The 17,819-nt window shown below is 33.3% G+C and overlaps 1 protein-coding gene across 3 annotated transcripts; it reads left to right on the top strand.

Moving 5' to 3' along the window:
* Positions 1 to 2,289: 2,289 nt before the first annotated feature.
* On the top strand, positions 2,290 to 11,048 carry LOC129886564 (U-box domain-containing protein 33). Of its 3 annotated transcripts, none has more exons than XM_055961292.1 (9): positions 2,290 to 3,238; positions 4,631 to 4,752; positions 5,149 to 5,258; positions 6,668 to 6,772; positions 7,041 to 7,467; positions 7,618 to 7,779; positions 8,055 to 8,585; positions 9,436 to 10,197; positions 10,631 to 11,048. In XM_055961292.1, the coding sequence occupies exons 1-9, from the start codon at positions 2,971 to 2,973 to the stop codon at positions 10,811 to 10,813; spliced, it is 2,670 nt and encodes an 889-aa protein (XP_055817267.1). In that variant the 5' UTR covers positions 2,290 to 2,970; the 3' UTR covers positions 10,814 to 11,048. The 3 variants fall into 3 exon arrangements, with proteins under 3 accessions (XP_055817267.1, XP_055817266.1, XP_055817269.1); XM_055961291.1 differs by having other exon boundaries at positions 2,291 to 3,238; positions 5,149 to 5,270; XM_055961294.1 differs by lacking the exons at positions 2,290 to 3,238; positions 5,149 to 5,258 and having other exon boundaries at positions 4,665 to 4,752.
* Positions 11,049 to 17,819: the final 6,771 nt, after the last annotated feature.

The raw sequence follows: 17,819 nt of genomic DNA, 5'->3' as shown, positions 1-17,819 counted from the left end.
GTTTTGATTTTATAGCCTTGCATAATTTGGATACTTAGACCAAAAGATAACACCAAACGAGGAGTATAAGACTACGAAGACAAGAAGATAAGATCATCAAGAAGAAGATGCTGATAAGATAAAAAATATGTGGAAGAAGAATTGCCATCAGACTTTATGTAAAAAGTAATTTATAGTAGTGTGTCATGCGGGTATGCCCACAAATGTCTTGTAAAGAGTGTTGTCACTTTATCATTATCCTCCAAAAGAGGAAAAACTATTGACAAGCACACGTCTGTCAGTAGGTCAAAAAGATGAATTAATAGTGCATGTGACGATGGGGCCCACTGAGCACCCAACTTGCATTATTAAAAGAATCTTATCAGTTTGTTGGCCATCAATAGTTAGGCCACATAGCTTATCTTAAAACCTTTAGTTTATCATCTCTTATACCTATATAAGAGATAGTTGTGTGAGTTAGAAAAAACAAGATTAGAGAGAACCAAGTAAGAAAAACCAACCTCCAAACCTTCAAATATATATATATTAAGAGATAAGTGTCAAAAACACACTTAAATTATCCTTTTTTTGAGTTTCATACCTAAACTATTGGAGTGTGGGTTTCATATCTAAACTTACACTTCCAATAGTTTAGGTATGAAACTCAGAAAAGAGGAATAACTATCTTGACTATATGATTGATGATAGAGAAACTAACCCAAATATAATTGAACATGCCCATCCTGTGTAGTAGTTGATATGAAAGGACAGAAGGTCCAAGTGTAGCTATGTTGACTGTTGTAGTTGAGATTTACCTTGTGAAACTGTATATTGCTCATGAAATGGTAATTTGATAATGTGTTCCTATGTATGCTTATTCGGATTATGTTATGGGTATTAGATGTGTCCGCATAATAGTTATGAGGTTGTCGGTAAGCAAGTAAAAAATAGTCAATGCATTGTGAAGTGAGATTAATGACACAATAGTCAGGTATTATTGATGTTCGGTGGGCACATGAGTTAAAAAGGGGATTAGGAGGTTATTCAGAGTTTCTATCTCCGGGCAGGCCGCCCTGGAGGGAGGAATCCCGTTGTGGTGAGACTGCCAGAGCGGGATAGATCCCGCCATGGCGGTCCATCATGACTAGAAAGTAAGTCTTAGTCCCCCTAAATGTTTTCCTCTTCCAAGTAAGGTGTCAATTATTCTAGGGTCATGTGTTGGTGTGCAAATATAAAGGAAGTAGGCTGGTTAGACAGAGTTAGTGGTGACCCGTAGTTGGAAACTCCTTTGTGTGTTAGGAGGGCTAAGCCTTGATTTATATCAGAGTTGGCAACGGACCAACTAGAATGAATGAGAGCTAGACTTGAACGACTCTAATGAGGTTAATGAGAATGATAAGAGTTATGCATATAGTTTGGGGTGAATCTCTTAAGAGCATGTTTTCTTCTTGTTGATTTCTTTATATCATGCGATGCGTATTGGGTTGATCGATGATGCCTACCAGTACGTGTTGTTTGTACTGATACTACTCTTGATATGCCACTTGACATAGTCTTGTTGCAGGGTCAGTGATATTTCATAGGCGAAGACGAAGATAAGTCTTCAACAGCTTCTACTCCTCCTTCCTTATGGTGGAAACTGTGTCTTATTTTTATTTATACTCTATATCTTTAGAAGCTCTTGTACCCCTTTAGATTAGTATCCTTGAGGGTGTTAAAGTGTATTTCTTGTAATCAAACTTGGAGTCAAAATTTTATTTACGATGTTTTCACTACTCTTTTTGGCTATTAATGATTTTTTATCAAACTTCCGCATGTATTTTTGTAAGGATTTTTCTATCTAGGTGTTAGAGTATGTGCCCGCATGGCCCGGTTAGTTGGGTCGTGACAATACCATCAGAGTATATTATATACTTTTATAGAATCAAATGCGCTAAATAATTAAAAATAAGGGGTATGAAAATAATGGAGTACCAATGATAAATAGTTTTTTTTTTTTGATATAACACTAACTATCCCTTAAAAATAAGCTAAAAAAAAGTAAGAGAAATAAGTTATGATACTTCGCATATGTTAATTAATAAAAAGAAGTTGGAAAAAAAAAGTGCATATCTAGTTGGAATTGCCTCCTCAGCTGCAAAAGCTTCGATGTCAAGGAAGACGAAAATATGAGAACAAAAACAGCACAAGAAAGGTCAGAGAGAAAAGTTGACCCAAAATGGAATTAAAATGTCCTCCTCATCTTTAGCTTCTCAGAAATTCCTTCAATGATGATATAATAACTTAGTATTAAATTTATTTTTATCACAATCAAACTTCTTCTTTTTAATATACAAGTAATACCCCAGTTGGTTCTTAAGTTAGTTGTAAAATTCATATGATTAATTAATTATTGAATTGATTGTAACACCATATACTGCTAATTTACTTCAGACAAACAATCTCTTTTTCATAAAATATCTGTACACTTTCCTCCAGCATTTGCTGTTCTCCCTCAATTTCATCGCCTCTTCTTTAGCAAATGACCAATCAAACAAGGGCTTTTTCATTCGTTACATTAACCCAAACCCCTTTTTTCTCTTGTACTGTGTATACAAAGAGAATTTGACTGTTATACCCAAAAGAAATCAATGGGGTTTGAATTCAAAACCCCTTTTGTGTTGTACGTCTAGTTGTGTGTATAAACAGGGATTTTGATTGTTTTACCCCCAAAGAAATCAATGGTTTTTTCATTTATAAGGTGAATTCAAAACCCTTTTGTGTTGTGCGTATAAACGGAGATTTTGATTGTTTTATCCCAAAGAAATCAATGTGGTTTTCAGTCATGAACTGAACTCAAAACCCTTTTGTGTTGTATAAACAGAGAATTTGATTGTTTTACCCCAAAGAAATCAATGGTTTTTTCATTCAGGAGGGGGAGTTAAAACCGTTTTGTGTTGTAAGTCTAGTTGCGTGTATAAGCAGACAATTTAGGTTGTTATACAATTGTAAATGGCTTTGGAGACTCCATCACCAGTAGTCCGACGGAGTCCGGTAAGGTACCCGGACGTTGATTTGTCCCGTCTGAATTTGAGTGAACAAATTGTGCAAGAAGGAAGTCCAGTAACGCCGGTGAGAGTGGTCGACGATGTGATGTATGTTGCCGTCGGGAAAGACTTGAAGGAGACTGAACCAACTCTGACATGGGCTTTGCACAAGTCGGGTGGAAGGAAAATTTGCATTCTTCATGTTCATACTCCTGCTCAGAAGATACCCATGAGTAATTAGCTCTTTTTTTGTTGTTTGTTTCTTTTTGTTTTTTTCCAAAATATTTGATGATCAAGTTTTGATTTTTTTTAATTCGTTGATTGCTAAGGTTTTGTGGAAAAGGTGGTTTGTTGAGTTAGTTTGATTTGTTGAACTGTCTTGCTTTTTCTAACCCCTTTATTCTAGCTAGAATTCTATAACCCTTTTCCACTGATTTCTGATGTTAGTTTAGACCTGTAAATTCTTGAGCCGGGTCTTTCGGAAACAACCTTTTTGCCTCTAGGTAGGGGTAAGGTCTGCCTACACTCTGCCCTCTCCACACCCACCCTGATCCCTCTTTGTGAGACTACATTGGGTATGTTGTTGTTGTTGTTGTTCAGACCTGTAAAGTCAAATGATGGTATATCTGTTGTTTGATGCTAAGAGTTAGGACTTTTGAGGAATTGGTATTTTACTGATAGTTCAGGCATAAATTAATTGAACTTGTCTACTTGATTAGCATCAGCTGCTAAATATGCTTAGAGAAAGTTGGTTGTAATTCTCTGGTTCAACTCTTGAGTTTTATAATGGATCAGTTTTTCATTCTTTAATGAACATTCCTACCTAATCAACTACTTTTGAACATTTTTTATGCCCAAATTAAGCTAAGTGAAGGTCAGTAATTTACAATTCTGTCGAGCTTTCAAACTTGAGGATGCTACAATTTCTTTTGCAATTGTTGCTGGAATTAAGCCTATCAATCCCTTCCATTTCCCTGATAAGAGGATCAAGACTGATGATGTGGTGTTGAATAATCTCATTGGCAGACTTCCTTTTTCATTTTATTTTTGGCAGAGAGGGGGAGTGGGGTTTTGCATAGAGAGTGTGGAAGTTAATTTCTTGTTTGCTTGCTAATTTAACGAGGAAAAAAAGGAAAAGGGATATTTGGCCTCAATGGATCAAAATAATCATTCCTCTCGGAAGTCAATGCACTTCCACTTATGCCTCTGTCAAACCCAAAGCCCTCGCGACCTCTCAAAGAAATTATAATAGAACAAACACAAAACTTACTTTTGCAATTAAAATTTTCGTGAACTTCTCTCACTCATTAATTTGGAATTTTGAAAATGTTTAGTGTTGAGTTTTAAGACAAATTGTTCCTGAATGATGATTAATTCTTTACTTAACTACAAGATGTTTTTTCTGCTTCCGTAATGATTCCCAGAATCTAAGTACCGGCACCCCATTTTCCGAACAAAAGAAATAGAAGGAAAACTGTTCTTCACTGTGCTGCTTGAGATGTCATTTTTCTCTGTAACTTATCTAACTTCCTTTAGATAGTAGATGGATAGTTACTTGGTAAGGTTAGTATCATCGCAAATTTTGTTTACAAGTGTGTACGTTTCTCTTGAACGGTTTTTTGCAGTGGGTACAAAGTTTAACATAGATCAATTGGATGTGCACCAAGTCAGGGCGTACCATGAGAAGGAAAGGCAAGACATGCACAAGATCCTGGAAAAATATATTCTGATCTGTGGACGAGCTGGGGTATAGTCTTTGCCTTTTGCATCAATAATTCGCTTCATTTTCATTTAGGCCTTATTCAGAAAATTGATGTTGGTGAATATTTCAAGCTGAAAACTTTTTGTTTGCTTGTAACTTGAGAGCGTTACTGGAAGAGTAGTGAATATTAATCTCTTGCTGGCAACAGTAATGGAGGTTCTCCCTTACCCCATATCTCCAATTTATGCGTGGATATGTATTCAGTAAAGTCATAAACCAGATTCCTTTTTCAGATATTTGATAAAAGCAACAGATATTCAGTTCAGAGCTTCACTCTGCACACCGTTAATTGTCCTAAGGAAGTCCACTTCCATATTCCTTTATTATACTCTTGATTGAACTGGTGTTTTGTACTTCCTTAATCTGTCTTTCTTGTTTTAGGTTCGTGCTGATAAACTTGTCCTTGAAATGGACTCGATTGAGAAGGGCATAGTCGAGCTTATATCGCAGCATGGTATAGGGAAGCTTGTTATGGGAGCTGCGGCAAACAAGTGCTACTCTAAGTAAAAATAAGATATTCTTTTTCTGTTACTTGAATGTCACTGACTATAAATAGAGTGAATATCTTGGTACTCTTGTTTGGGTTAAGAATTCAAGCAACCGAACAATAAAGAAATGATTTGAAAGGTCCCCGTTTCCCACCTCCTCCCCTTCTCCATCATGTGTATCTAGTTGATTAGCTGACTTCTTAGTTTCATCCTTCCAAGTTCTAGTTTTCACTTCAAATACAGAAATACTAGCATTATAAAGTTGAAGTCATTAGTGGTGAATGTAGCCTTTTGACTATGGGTTCATGTGAACCCATAACTTTTGACGCGGAGTATAGATACAACAACCCAGTGTAATCCCACAAGACACAAGTGTGGTATGGGGAGGGTAGTGTGTATGCAGACCTTACCCCTACCTTGGAAGGTAGAAAGGTCGACGCAGAGTACCTTACTAAAATCTCAACAACTATCGGACACGAACCCATAATTTTATCAGTACAATGAGTTCAATGCTAAGAATCTTAAAAGTTGAACCCATTAAATTTAAATTTGGATCCGCCTCTGGAAGTGAGTAGAATATTTGGAAAAACCCCACTTAAGTCGCTCACGTTAAAAATACTGATCTCTTTCTTTTTGATAAACTTCATTTGATGGATGGATTATCTAAGAAATATCTGTGAGCCGTGAAGGAAACGTACTTGGAAGTCAACCTAAGGTTTCTTGTAGCTCTGTTTGGTTAAGTTTGTTAGTGCATGGGAGTTAGTGGACCGTTCGAATGATTAATGCAAGTCGAAAAATGAAATATTGTTTTCATGCATTACCAAAGGTGTCTTAATGCCCCCCCCCCCCCTCCGCTTCTGCAAGAGTGTTATGGTCTATGGTGTCTTAGTTCATTTAATTTGTTTGCCCCTGATCTTTTGGTTTTCCCCTTTTATCTTTTTCCAATTCCTATCCTATTTTTGAGCACTGGATGATTGAATGGACTATCATTCACTTCTTGGCCCATCACTATTTTAATTCAGTCTTCCTCTTTGCATCTAAATACATACCTGATATGAATCGGACAATACTATGCTATTCACAATATTTGTATTAGGACTCTTTACTTTGTTTTTTGGATCTATAGTAATTCGTTTCAACCAAGAGGTGCATCAGCCCTGTCCACTCCACCCGCACCTCTCATATCACCCAAAGACAAAAATCCCAAAGGAAAATGGAAACTTAAAACCACGTAGTCAAGGAAAGGAAATTTCTGGCAGGACAACTCAATTTTTTTTTACCTTAACAATAAATCAAGTCTGAGAATTTATTGCCTCTTTCCTTTTTGGGGGGAGGAGGGGGACGGATAAATCTAAGTCAATTTATTGCGTAACGTACCAAGCTGGGAATTGAGCTCTTATATGAAATTTCAGGAAAATGACTGACCTTAGGTCGAAGAAAGCCATCTATGTGCGGTTACAAGCACCCACATTCTGTTGCATCTGGTTTGTATGCAAAGGGAACCTCATTTATACAAGGTACACGACCTTTCATTCTTGAATCTATCTTGAAACTTTGTTTTGGATGATATTTGGGTGGACAACTAGGGATAACTTTGTTACAATATTCAGTGTTGTTTTATAAATATCCTTTTGCTACGGATTTCTGTTTCTGCCGTTTCTCCCCTGAGATTGACTTTCCTTGGGATTGGGATGCGTGAACCGTAGGGGTAGGGTGGGGTTCATTCTCTTATGTCACTTAGAAAACATGGGTAACTCTAAACCGTAACTACATTATGTCATGCAGAGAAAGTAAGTCGGAGAGACTTAATACAGACAGTGTGTCATCGTCAATTCCAGCAAGTCCAGTTAATGATATTGTTGTGAGATCAGGATCTGTAACAGCAGGTTACAATGAACAAATAAAGCTCAGGGGGGCTTTTGCAGAATATAGGAGAGTTGCTTCTGACAATAACGGGATAATCTTCTCTGGACTTCCCTCTGGTGGGACTTTACAGGCTAATTTTCCATTCATGAGTTCAGATAGAAGTGCTGATAGCTGGGATGGCATACCGCGAATAAGTTCCTCAGTGGCTTCACGTTTTTCATCAAGTTCATCTGTTGAAATGGTTGATGATTCCCTTGCAAGGACTGAAAGGAACGAGACTGCATTTGATTCATCTGGACTGCACTATTTCAATTTTGGTCCTCATCAGCCATCTGCTCCAAGTATAGTAAGTAATCATATTATTTCTTTTGTCTCTTTAAATTGCTAAATCACGAGAAGTTCCTTCATTTCTTGCTTTTTAATGAAATTGGCTGTTTCTGTTTGAAGAATTAGATTTAATATGCTATTTAAATTTTGGATGATTCCGGGGATACAGGCAGAGAGGGAGAATGATGAGCTAGCTGGAAGCATGAACGATGAACTCTATGATAGATTTGAGCAGTATGTTGCAGAGGCAGAAACCGCAAGGCGGGAAGCTTTTGAAGAATCAATCAAGCGTAGGAAAGCGGAAAAGGATGCAATTGAGGCTAGACGAAGGGTAATTTATTCATTTTTACTCTACTTCAAATCTTTTAACTGAATGTTATGGTACTACAATTTGGTTCTCTCGGTTGTTTGCAACTATTACCCATTTGTGCCTAGTTTCCATCCGTTGCTTGATTTATGAGAAGTTTAAATTTGATTGAGATATAAGACGGTAAGACCTAGGCTGTCATTTTTTGAAAAGGAGATTGTTCTTTCAAGTATGTGCTCTCCTAGGGAAGCGAAATTGATGGAGGATCTGAGTTTCTTATTCTGATAGTTTTGTTTCAGGCAAAAGCATCAGAAACAGTCTATGCTGATGAGTTGAGACGGAGGAGAGAAATAGAGGAAGCACTTGCAAAAGACAAAGAAAAAGCTGATCAGATGAAAGCACAACTAAACAAACTTCTGAGAGATGTGCAAGCAGCTCAAGCACAGAACTCTTCGCTGGAGAGTCAACTCTTAAATTCTGACACTCAGGTACAAGAGTTGGAACAGAAAATGTTCTCTGCTGTCGACCTTTTGCAGAAGTACAGGAAGGAGAGAGATGAATTGCAGGTGGAGCGTGATGATGCACTCAAATCAGCAGAGGCACTGAGGGAACAGCACTCAGATGGGTCTTCATTTACATCTACATCTTCACTATTTGCTGAATTTTATTTTCATGAAATTGAAGAAGCAACTGAGACTTTCAACCCAGCCTTGAAGATTGGAGAAGGTGGTTATGGATGCATTTATAGAGGCCTCCTTCGCCACACTCAAGTGGCAGTAAAGATGCTGCACCCTCATAGCTTGCAAGGGCCCTCAGAGTTCCAACAGGAGGTCAGATTCGTTATGTTTTGCTAATTTCTGTATCTCTCCATAGAAGCTAAAATGTGTGTCATCTCCTGAATTGTTGGTGTAATTTCTATTTCTTTGGGGTCTTGGTGTTTGCCCTCTCAATTGTATACCTTGTTTTGTGCATATTCTACTTAATATCCCTGTTTTGGGAGGTAAAACAACTAAGCACAGAAATACTTAGTTTGGTGTGATATCTATTGATGGTGGTACCACAAATGGGTATAGTGGAAAGTAAGCGTACTTTTGTGTTTATTTGGTATAGTTGATGTTATCACACATACAGCCATACTCAATTCGATGGAATTTTTTGATCTTTAAGGGTGTTGTATTCAACATATTGTAGCTACACCTAGATCATCGTCATTTCCTACTCACTAGACGAGAATGTCTGAAGAAGTTCTCTCCCACAAATCTCCTCTAAGATGGTAGATTATCTGCTAAAAATGGTTTTATGTTGGTTGGGCCAGTAGGTTTATCTTGTTAGGGAAACTTCTAGTGATCCCATCTTGAGATAATTCTGAATGTAGAAATGTATAAATTCTGCTTATCTTGTCTGTTTTGCAAGAATGTATTACCTTGTAAGACTTGGCTTACACATAAACCTCAAGTAGTGTCAGTACACCTAATATCTTCCATGCTCAGTGGTAAACACACCAATTCAATTTGATGCATACTAGCGTGTTTTTTCAGTCAGTTTTCTGTTCTACTTACCTTTGTATATTTGCTTTGTATACTATGCTTCTCTCTTAATCACATGAAACATAAAAGTTTTAATTCTTTACCCCAGATATCTTTCTGACAATTCATGATATCGTTTGTTGTTATGATATAGGTCAATATTTTAAGCAAGTTGAGGCATCCAAATATTGTCACTCTTATAGGAGCATGTCCGGAAGCATGGACTCTTGTATATGAATATCTTCCCAACGGAAGCCTAGAAGATCGTATTACCTGCAAAGATAACACACCTCCACTGTCGTGGCAAACTAGAATTCGTGTAGCAGCAGAGCTTTGCTGTGCTCTCATCTTCCTCCATTCCTGCACTGCTCGGGGCATAATTCATGGTGATCTAAAACCAGCTAATATTTTGCTTGATGCGAATTTTGTGAGCAAGCTCAGTGACTTTGGAATTTGCCGAGTTCTCTCAGAAGATGACTTTTCAGAAAATAGTACAACACTTTGTTACAGAACTGATCCAAAAGGCACATTCGCATACATAGACCCTGAATTCCTCGAAACTGGAGAGCTTACTCCAAAGTCCGATGTCTATTCATTTGGGATTATATTACTTAGGCTGTTGACTGGAAGGCCTGCATTGGGGATAAAAAATGAAATCCAATATGCACTGGATAAAGGAAATCTGAAAAATCTGCTGGATCCAACTGCTGGAGACTGGCCATTTGTGCAAGCCAAACAGTTGGCTCACTTAGCTATGAGTTGTTGTGAGAAGAACAGGAGGTGCAGGCCTGAACTTTCTTCAGAGGTGTGGAAGGTGCTTGGACCAATGAGAGCTTCATGTGGGGCATCATCTTTTAGAATGGATTCCGAAGAGCATTGTGACATTCCATCCTATTTTATTTGTCCCATATTTCAGGTTAGTATATTGCTTGTTTCAAAACTAGCAGTCAATCAGTCATAATACATCATTATAAGTCCCATACAGTTTGAACTGAGCAGTCATCATACGTGATTTAAATTGTTAAGATGCTCTAGTTGTCAGATAGTTCTGGGAAATTAGCATCCTCACCCTCCCAAACCCCCAACCACCACTTTTGACTAGAAACCAGCATCCCTTACTGTCGTTTCTCAATTGTGCAATATTATAACCCATCCAAGTTTGTGTGTTTGGTTTCCAATCGATGAGTTTGTTATCATCCAAACTCAGTGAAGTAAGGGAAGTCAATATAGTCTATGTTTGTTTTTGGGGAAGACAATATAGTCTATGTTTTTTTTGTTCTTTCTTTCAGAAAGCACAAGGAGTTGCATTTTGAATCGTTTCTTGATGTTTATTTGTTTCACTACAACAGGAAATCATGCAAGATCCTGTAGTAGCAGCCGATGGCTTCACATACGAAGCAGAGGCATTAAGAGGATGGTTGGACAGCGGGCATGATACGTCGCCCATGACAAACCTTACGCTGTCCCATAAGAACCTTGTTCCTAACCATGCTCTTCGTTCTGCAATTCAGGAGTGGCTGCAACAGCATTGACAGAAGTTTTCGAGCTTTGTCAAATTGTCTATATCCTGAATTTTCGACAGAAGCTGATCTCTAGTTCTATTGTAAAGCAATACTCCAAAACCATGTTTCTATACAGGTTATATGTACATCTTTAGATTAAAATGGCATAAACTTAACTGAAGTCTGATCATGGACAAAGTGGTTTATTAAACATACAAGAAATGGAATAGATAAACTTGTTTCCATCAGTGTTACCAAAATTTGCGGAAAATAGATCTAAGGTTCTTTAGAAAGCACAAAGCCTATAAACCGAGGCCAAAACGTTCTTACATGTTTTGTGCCTCGGTTTAGGGCTTTGAGCTTGTGTTTGACAACATTGGTATCCATATTGCGTTTGTAATTTAGCAACTTGTGTGTTATCTCTCCTGTTGATTCAAAGGATTGAGCAAGCAACTTAAAATAATAATTAGACGAATATTATCATAATTAGAATCTCAATTATAATATTTTGGTATATTAGCATTTACATCTCCATATATTCTTGTGCTTACATTTTAATATAGATTGTAATTTTGTCAACTTATTTTCATTTTATTTTAAAGAATAACATAGTGAGTAATATAGAGGGAATATGAAGGAGAAACTATAAAATGCTATAAAGTGTATAATAAACGTAGTGACAATTAGTAAGACGTAAATAAACTAACTAATGTAGTGACAAATTTAATTTATTGATTATTAAAGTTTCAAGGCTAATTGAAAATTTTGAAGAGAAAAAAATATTAAAATTAAAACAGTTTAATAAAGATAGGTAACGTGTCCTACTCAAAATTCTGTTTGGATTTGCCATTCTTGACAAAATTAAATCACAAATTTGGAACTTTGAAAGAGAGTCAAATAATACTTATGTTTATTTTCTTGCTAGAAATGTATAACGAATTGTATATTAAGTATTTAAATGTATGTCCAGTACTACATATATCCTAGGAAAGGAATTATTACACCACATATGTATTTAAGAATGTATATTACATGATGAAACTATTAATTAGTAATTATTACTATAACAACTTAATTATTCAATTCTTTATTCAATTCAGGTTCATGTGTCTTTGTTTTTCTTCTTCTGCAACTAAAATTCTTAATCATGAACAAAAATTTCAAACCTAATGTTACCCCTCGTAAGAGTCCCAAATTTAACCACAAGCATAGTGTTACCGACCTACCAACATTCGATTTGCTCACACAAACACCAAAAAATGGGGTCAAGCATATTACGAAACTGTAGCTAACGATTGATTCTTCTCCACAAAACAAATCTCTGAAAAGAGTAAGTGTAACACTATTGATTCTTCTCCATTTGTTGATTCAGACTCTGATTTTGTTCATGATTCACAATATAAAAAAGGCAAAAAAAATATCAAGGGAACGACTTCAAGATCGAAATAGCCCAAGAAAGATTTGAAGCATTCCAAGAACAAACAACTAAAAACGGTTTTGAAGGTATGAAAAAATTGATTTTTTTATATTTTTTTAATTTTTATATTGCGGAGTTTAAGTATATTTTTTTGGATTGTATATAAACATTTCACTTAAAAAATCATGAAATTTGATGAAGCAATAAATTTTCGATAATTAAAATTGATGGTGGATTTGAGCATGAAATAGGTATGAGAATAGGAATTACTTTATGATTTTGTAAATAAATTTGATTTTATACTAATTTTATACAATGCAGTACCATCCCCAAATGATGTTAAAATAGATATTCTTATTTTTTGTATGTGATTTTTGTATTTATGTATTAAATTAGATTTCTTATTCTGTCTCGATCAAGTTAGAAATAAAGCTTGGGTTCTCATGATTTATATAGAATCAACTTTTATTTGGTTAAATATAGTTCATCACATCTTATCAATTTATTTATCAAATTAATACAACCAGTAAGCAAATGATGATTGAATTGAATTATTTTTTTAATACCGAATATATACTATACATTTGTTTAGTACATCTACTCAATTATTGTATGAAGTATGTATTTGAGATTGTCAGCCTTTACTTCGATCCAAAATTTCATTATCATTGTTATGGAGCACTTCTTTAAGAGTATGCAAAAGCGAAACAGAATGACAGAGCAATACATGAGAATGAGGTAACATGCTACATTGCAAGCAGATTTGGTGGTGCACGTCAAATGAGAGAACCTGTTTATGATGTTCAAAAGCTACCTAGGATGAAACAAAGATCAAGAAAATAGTTTAGTTGATTGTTTGTTTTTTGAATACATTTTATTTTGTTTTTATAAAACTCTACATCAAAATTTTGGATTCGTTATGTTTTTTTTTTGGATATAAATTTAATTTTGCCTTTGGAATTTAGTTTATCTGTATCGATTTAAATTTGGATAGAACAACTCAGTTTAATATTAATGGTATGAAATAAGGTTTTCAATATATTCATTTTATTTCTTATCCTTGCAATCATATTTCATATCCTATAATATAATGAGAGTGATTTCGAAATCACAGTGCATACCAATATTTCATGGCAAGTGAGTTCAATTATATAGTTCATTTTGAAACCACAATTCATATCAATAGTATACGATATTTCCAGTTAATTGTTAAATACATATTTCATATCAATATCATACAATCAAAATAAGTATTTATATGTGAGTTGTACAAATCATATAGTTTAATTCATGTTTTATACCACAATCATTCAATTCATATTTGTTATTAATGATATGTAATAAGGTTTTCGATATATCCATTTTATTCAGTATCCTTATAACCATATTTCATACCCTTATAATATATTTGAGAGTGATTTCAAAATCACATTTCATACCAATATACCGCACTCAATTATAAAATCATGATTCATATCAATATCCTATAAATAATTATCTATTTCATTCAGATTAGTGCTCATTTTGTTTTTTCTGATACCTTTTTATTTTATTTTTTCTAAAATTCTATATCACAATTTTAAATCGTTGACTTTTTTTTATGGGTATAAATTGATTTAATCTTTGAAATTTAATTTCTATATCACTAGGTATAAATTTGGTTTGAATAACTCTGCTTATTTAAAATCCTAATGCATACCATTATTACTATAAATCAATATAGTTAATTTCGAAACCACAATCCATACAAATATTATATGCCAAGTATATTTATTTATATAATTCATTTTAAAATCATAATTTCTATTAATATTATAAGGTATTTCCAGTTAATTATTAAGTGTATACTTCATATCAATATCATACAATCAAAGCAATTATTTACATGTGAACTGCACAAATCACATAGTTTAATTCATATTTTATACCACAATCATAAAGTTCATATTTATTATAAATGGTATGAAATAAGGTTTTCAATATATCCATTTTATTCATCGTATTGTGTGTCAGAATTATATATAACTCCTTCCAAATTGTAATCAACATATCTACCTAAAAATGAACAAAAAATTTAATGTCATAACGCTACAAAATAATGCCAACACAAACAAATTAATAAGGACAAAAAATAAATAAAACTTTATTGAAATAATTAAAACAAATCAGTTAATACACAAACTTTTTAACCATAATCAATATCATTTCAATACAAACATCAAGTTCTTATATTTAGAAAAACAAATTCATTAAGAAGCATTTATTATCCAGAACTTTATTTTAAGATTTGTAAATACATAACACAACTCATACTAATATCATACTAAAAAAATGATTCAAAATCAACAAAAGGAGAATGTCTATTATATAGAAAAAAAAGTAATTTGATAGCGGGAGACTGGCCTGCACATCAGTTATAATCAAAATTAATATCTAAAATAAAATTTTAAAAAATGATCATTAAAAATAAAATACTCGCACAAATTACTTTCAAACCAACATAATTTCAGTAATCGTAGAAAATACTATTAAACCAACATAAGATTATACGATATAAAAAAAATAATACAAACGACAACAAAAAACAAACCTGCAGCATCCCATCGACCTCCGTATTGAATCAATATTGAGCACACGTTGCTACTTTTCATGATTAGCTCAACAATAGAAGAAGAAAAAAAGGTGGAGAAAGCAACAAAAAAAAAACATAGAAAGAAACATAGAGAATCATGAGAATAGTGGAAACAATCAATTAAACAGAATGAGAGCTAATTAAGGGATTTTATTACCATTTACACTAAATCTATATTTATGGAATGGATATATCCTACCTTAATTTCGGCATTATTTATTTATTAATTAATTAACATTATTCGCTTTTTTTTCCACCTTAATGATTAATTTTAATATTTTGTTATGTAGGGTTATAGTTCTACTGCTATTTATGGAAAGATAGAAACTCCTGTTAAGACCAGTAATATTTAATATTTGATATGTCATTTAGTCAATTTATTCCCTAGAAAAACCTTATCAATTTAGTAGAATAATAGCTTCGAATTTCCTAACTAAAGCAGATATGTGAATATACGAGCAGCACACAATCAATGTAGAATGTTATTTGTTTAATTAGCGTGTTTTTTCTATTTTTATTAGGAAAAGTCATTTTTATAATATTTAATGACTTGATTTCTTAGAAAAATTCCAATTTTTTTATCAATCGAACGTGGAAAAATTGAAAAATATTTTTCTACCAAACACACTCCTATCTTTATATATATTTTTTGGTTAAAAAAGAGCAGCTTCTTTATTTGACTAAAACCATACTTAAGGAAAAATTAATGTTTTTGAAGATTCATAATTAATATCGTAGATATTTTGAATCACCTGCCATAAATGTTAATCAACTCGAAGGGATTTTTGTATGATAATCTTCCTTTATTAAGAGCTTGTTGATATTTTCAGGACTTATTTACGCGAATTGGAAAAATTATGCGTTATGGCAAATTTTACTATTATATTACGCATTTAGGGTATAGTTTAAAAATAATTATGGCTCGCAGCAAATATATTATCTATTTATGTGGTATGACAAATCTCGCTTGCTAGATATATAAATATATATGTATATCAGTTATCATTATACAATTTTTTTGACAAATATACATATACAATATGATAGATATACATATACAATTCGTCTCTCGCTCGCCTCTCTCCTCCCTCTCTTGATCTCGCTTGCCTCTCTCCTCCCTCTCTCGATCTCGATCACCTCTCTCCTCCTTTTCTCTCACTCTCGCTTGCTAGATATACAAATACATATGTATACCATTACATATATATAATTTTTTGACAAAAATATACATATACAATTCGCCTCTCGCTCGCCTCTATCCTCCCTCTCTTGATCTCACTCGCCTCTCTCCTCCTTTCTCGGATTCTCCTTGCCAGATATACAAATAAATATGTATATCAGTGTTTGTATATTTCGGTATACAAATAATTCGTGGATATAACATTTGTATAATTCGCTACAGCTTTTGTATAATTCACTATAGCATTTATATAATAACAAATTTTATGTTTTTCATTATAAGTAATTAAGAAAACTATATCCATATAAAGTAATTATGCTTAAAAGGTTTTCCATATCTGAAAATTCTCCTAATTAATACTCATTTCCTCTTCTAAAAGAGGAAAGATTGTTAAGAAGGGGGGTGGGGGTACTTACTAGTCAAAAGCATATAACTTTATTAAATATGTTTTACCTAACAAAATCTTCACTCATTACCGTTTAATTTCCTTTTCCTCTTTTTTCAAAGGATGACTAACTTAAAAGTTATTTGACGAAATTGATTTTATCTTTGTGAAAATTGAATTGACACCTGTAATGTAATAGACTCTTATAAATATAGTTAAAAATTATAAAATGATGATCATCCACTATCATATTTGACCTTGACACACTTATTAAGAAAACAATAATTGACATGATTATTTTACCACATTATTCATATAAATTGATGTTTAGTATTAATTCTTGGAAAATGATTAGAGGAGTAAGTAATTAATTCTAAAGGTAATATATGAAAAATAAAATTATCTTTTTTTATATGTGAGAACTTAAAAGTGACAAATAAAAATAAAATTTTATTTTTGAAATAATTGACAAATAAAAGTGAACAAAAGAAGTACTTCAGTGCCTGAATATTATGTTTCAATTTGAAATAATGGACAAATAAAAATTAACAAATGAAATAATATGTATATACCGGGTCAGTGCCTGAGTGTTCAATTAGGTTATAGGAAAAGGAACATGTATGATATTTATTTTCTTCCCAATTTTTGTCTAGTCCTTAAAAAACAAACTTTGTTTTGTTTTAGTTAAGTATTTCTTTTTGTTGCATCAAATTTATTTACAGATTCACAAAGATAACTAATTTAGTGTAACGACCCTTAAGGTCGTTTTGAGTATTAGAGTTTTTTATTTCATAAAAGACTCATTCCGTAGATTTTTAATGGATATTTTGAACTATTTGATAACTATGGTTATTTTAATTGAGGGATGAATTTAAATAACTTATTTAATTAATGGACTAAAATGATAATATATTTAATATCTTATACCACTTATTCCATATTTATTAAAATAAGTTAGTGGGATTATAACTTTTAATACTTAATTAATAAAAAAAGAAAGACAGAAAATACCTACACAGCAGACGAGAGTAGCCGCCTGTTCCTTGAGGTAATGCCCAAAGTTTAATGTTGAGTTGAGTATTTTATTTATTATATAAATGCCAATTATTAAATTATTAGGGATAGAAAAGATAAGATGCTAACAGAGGATGAAGTGAAAAGTTTGACTTTTCAAGTAAACTGCAACGTGGAAACAGTAAGGTATAACATTTTGGTGGGATTTGGCTAATTACAGGAACAATTTAGGATCATTATTGGAGGATTATGAATTGAGAACATGCAGATACGCCGCCACTGGTTGTTTTTTTTTTTTACAGATTCTCGACCTTTAATTATCTTTCTTAGATTATTATTTTTAATTCATGGTTTGATATATTGAGATAGATAATTAAATATTAGGTGTATTGTATTATATAAATACTA

The sequence above is a fragment of the Solanum dulcamara genome, chromosome 4 (genome assembly GCF_947179165.1).
Source record: "Solanum dulcamara chromosome 4, daSolDulc1.2, whole genome shotgun sequence".
NCBI lineage: Eukaryota > Viridiplantae > Streptophyta > Magnoliopsida > Solanales > Solanaceae > Solanum > Solanum dulcamara.
Note: the sequence above shows the minus strand (reverse complement) of the source record. Positions and strands in the feature narration are given on the sequence as shown.

Bases quoted from the DNA above. Each gene is read 5' to 3' on its own strand.
- LOC129886564 (XM_055961291.1), top strand. From the start codon at position 2,971: ATGGCTTTGGAGACTCCATCACCAGTAGTCCGACGGAGTCCGGTAAGG. The intron at 4,753-5,148 runs GTATAGTCTTTG...TTCTTGTTTTAG, and splicing joins TGATCTGTGGACGAGCTGGG to GTTCGTGCTGATAAACTTGT. The intron at 10,198-10,630 runs GTTAGTATATTG...TCACTACAACAG, and splicing joins TTATTTGTCCCATATTTCAG to GAAATCATGCAAGATCCTGT.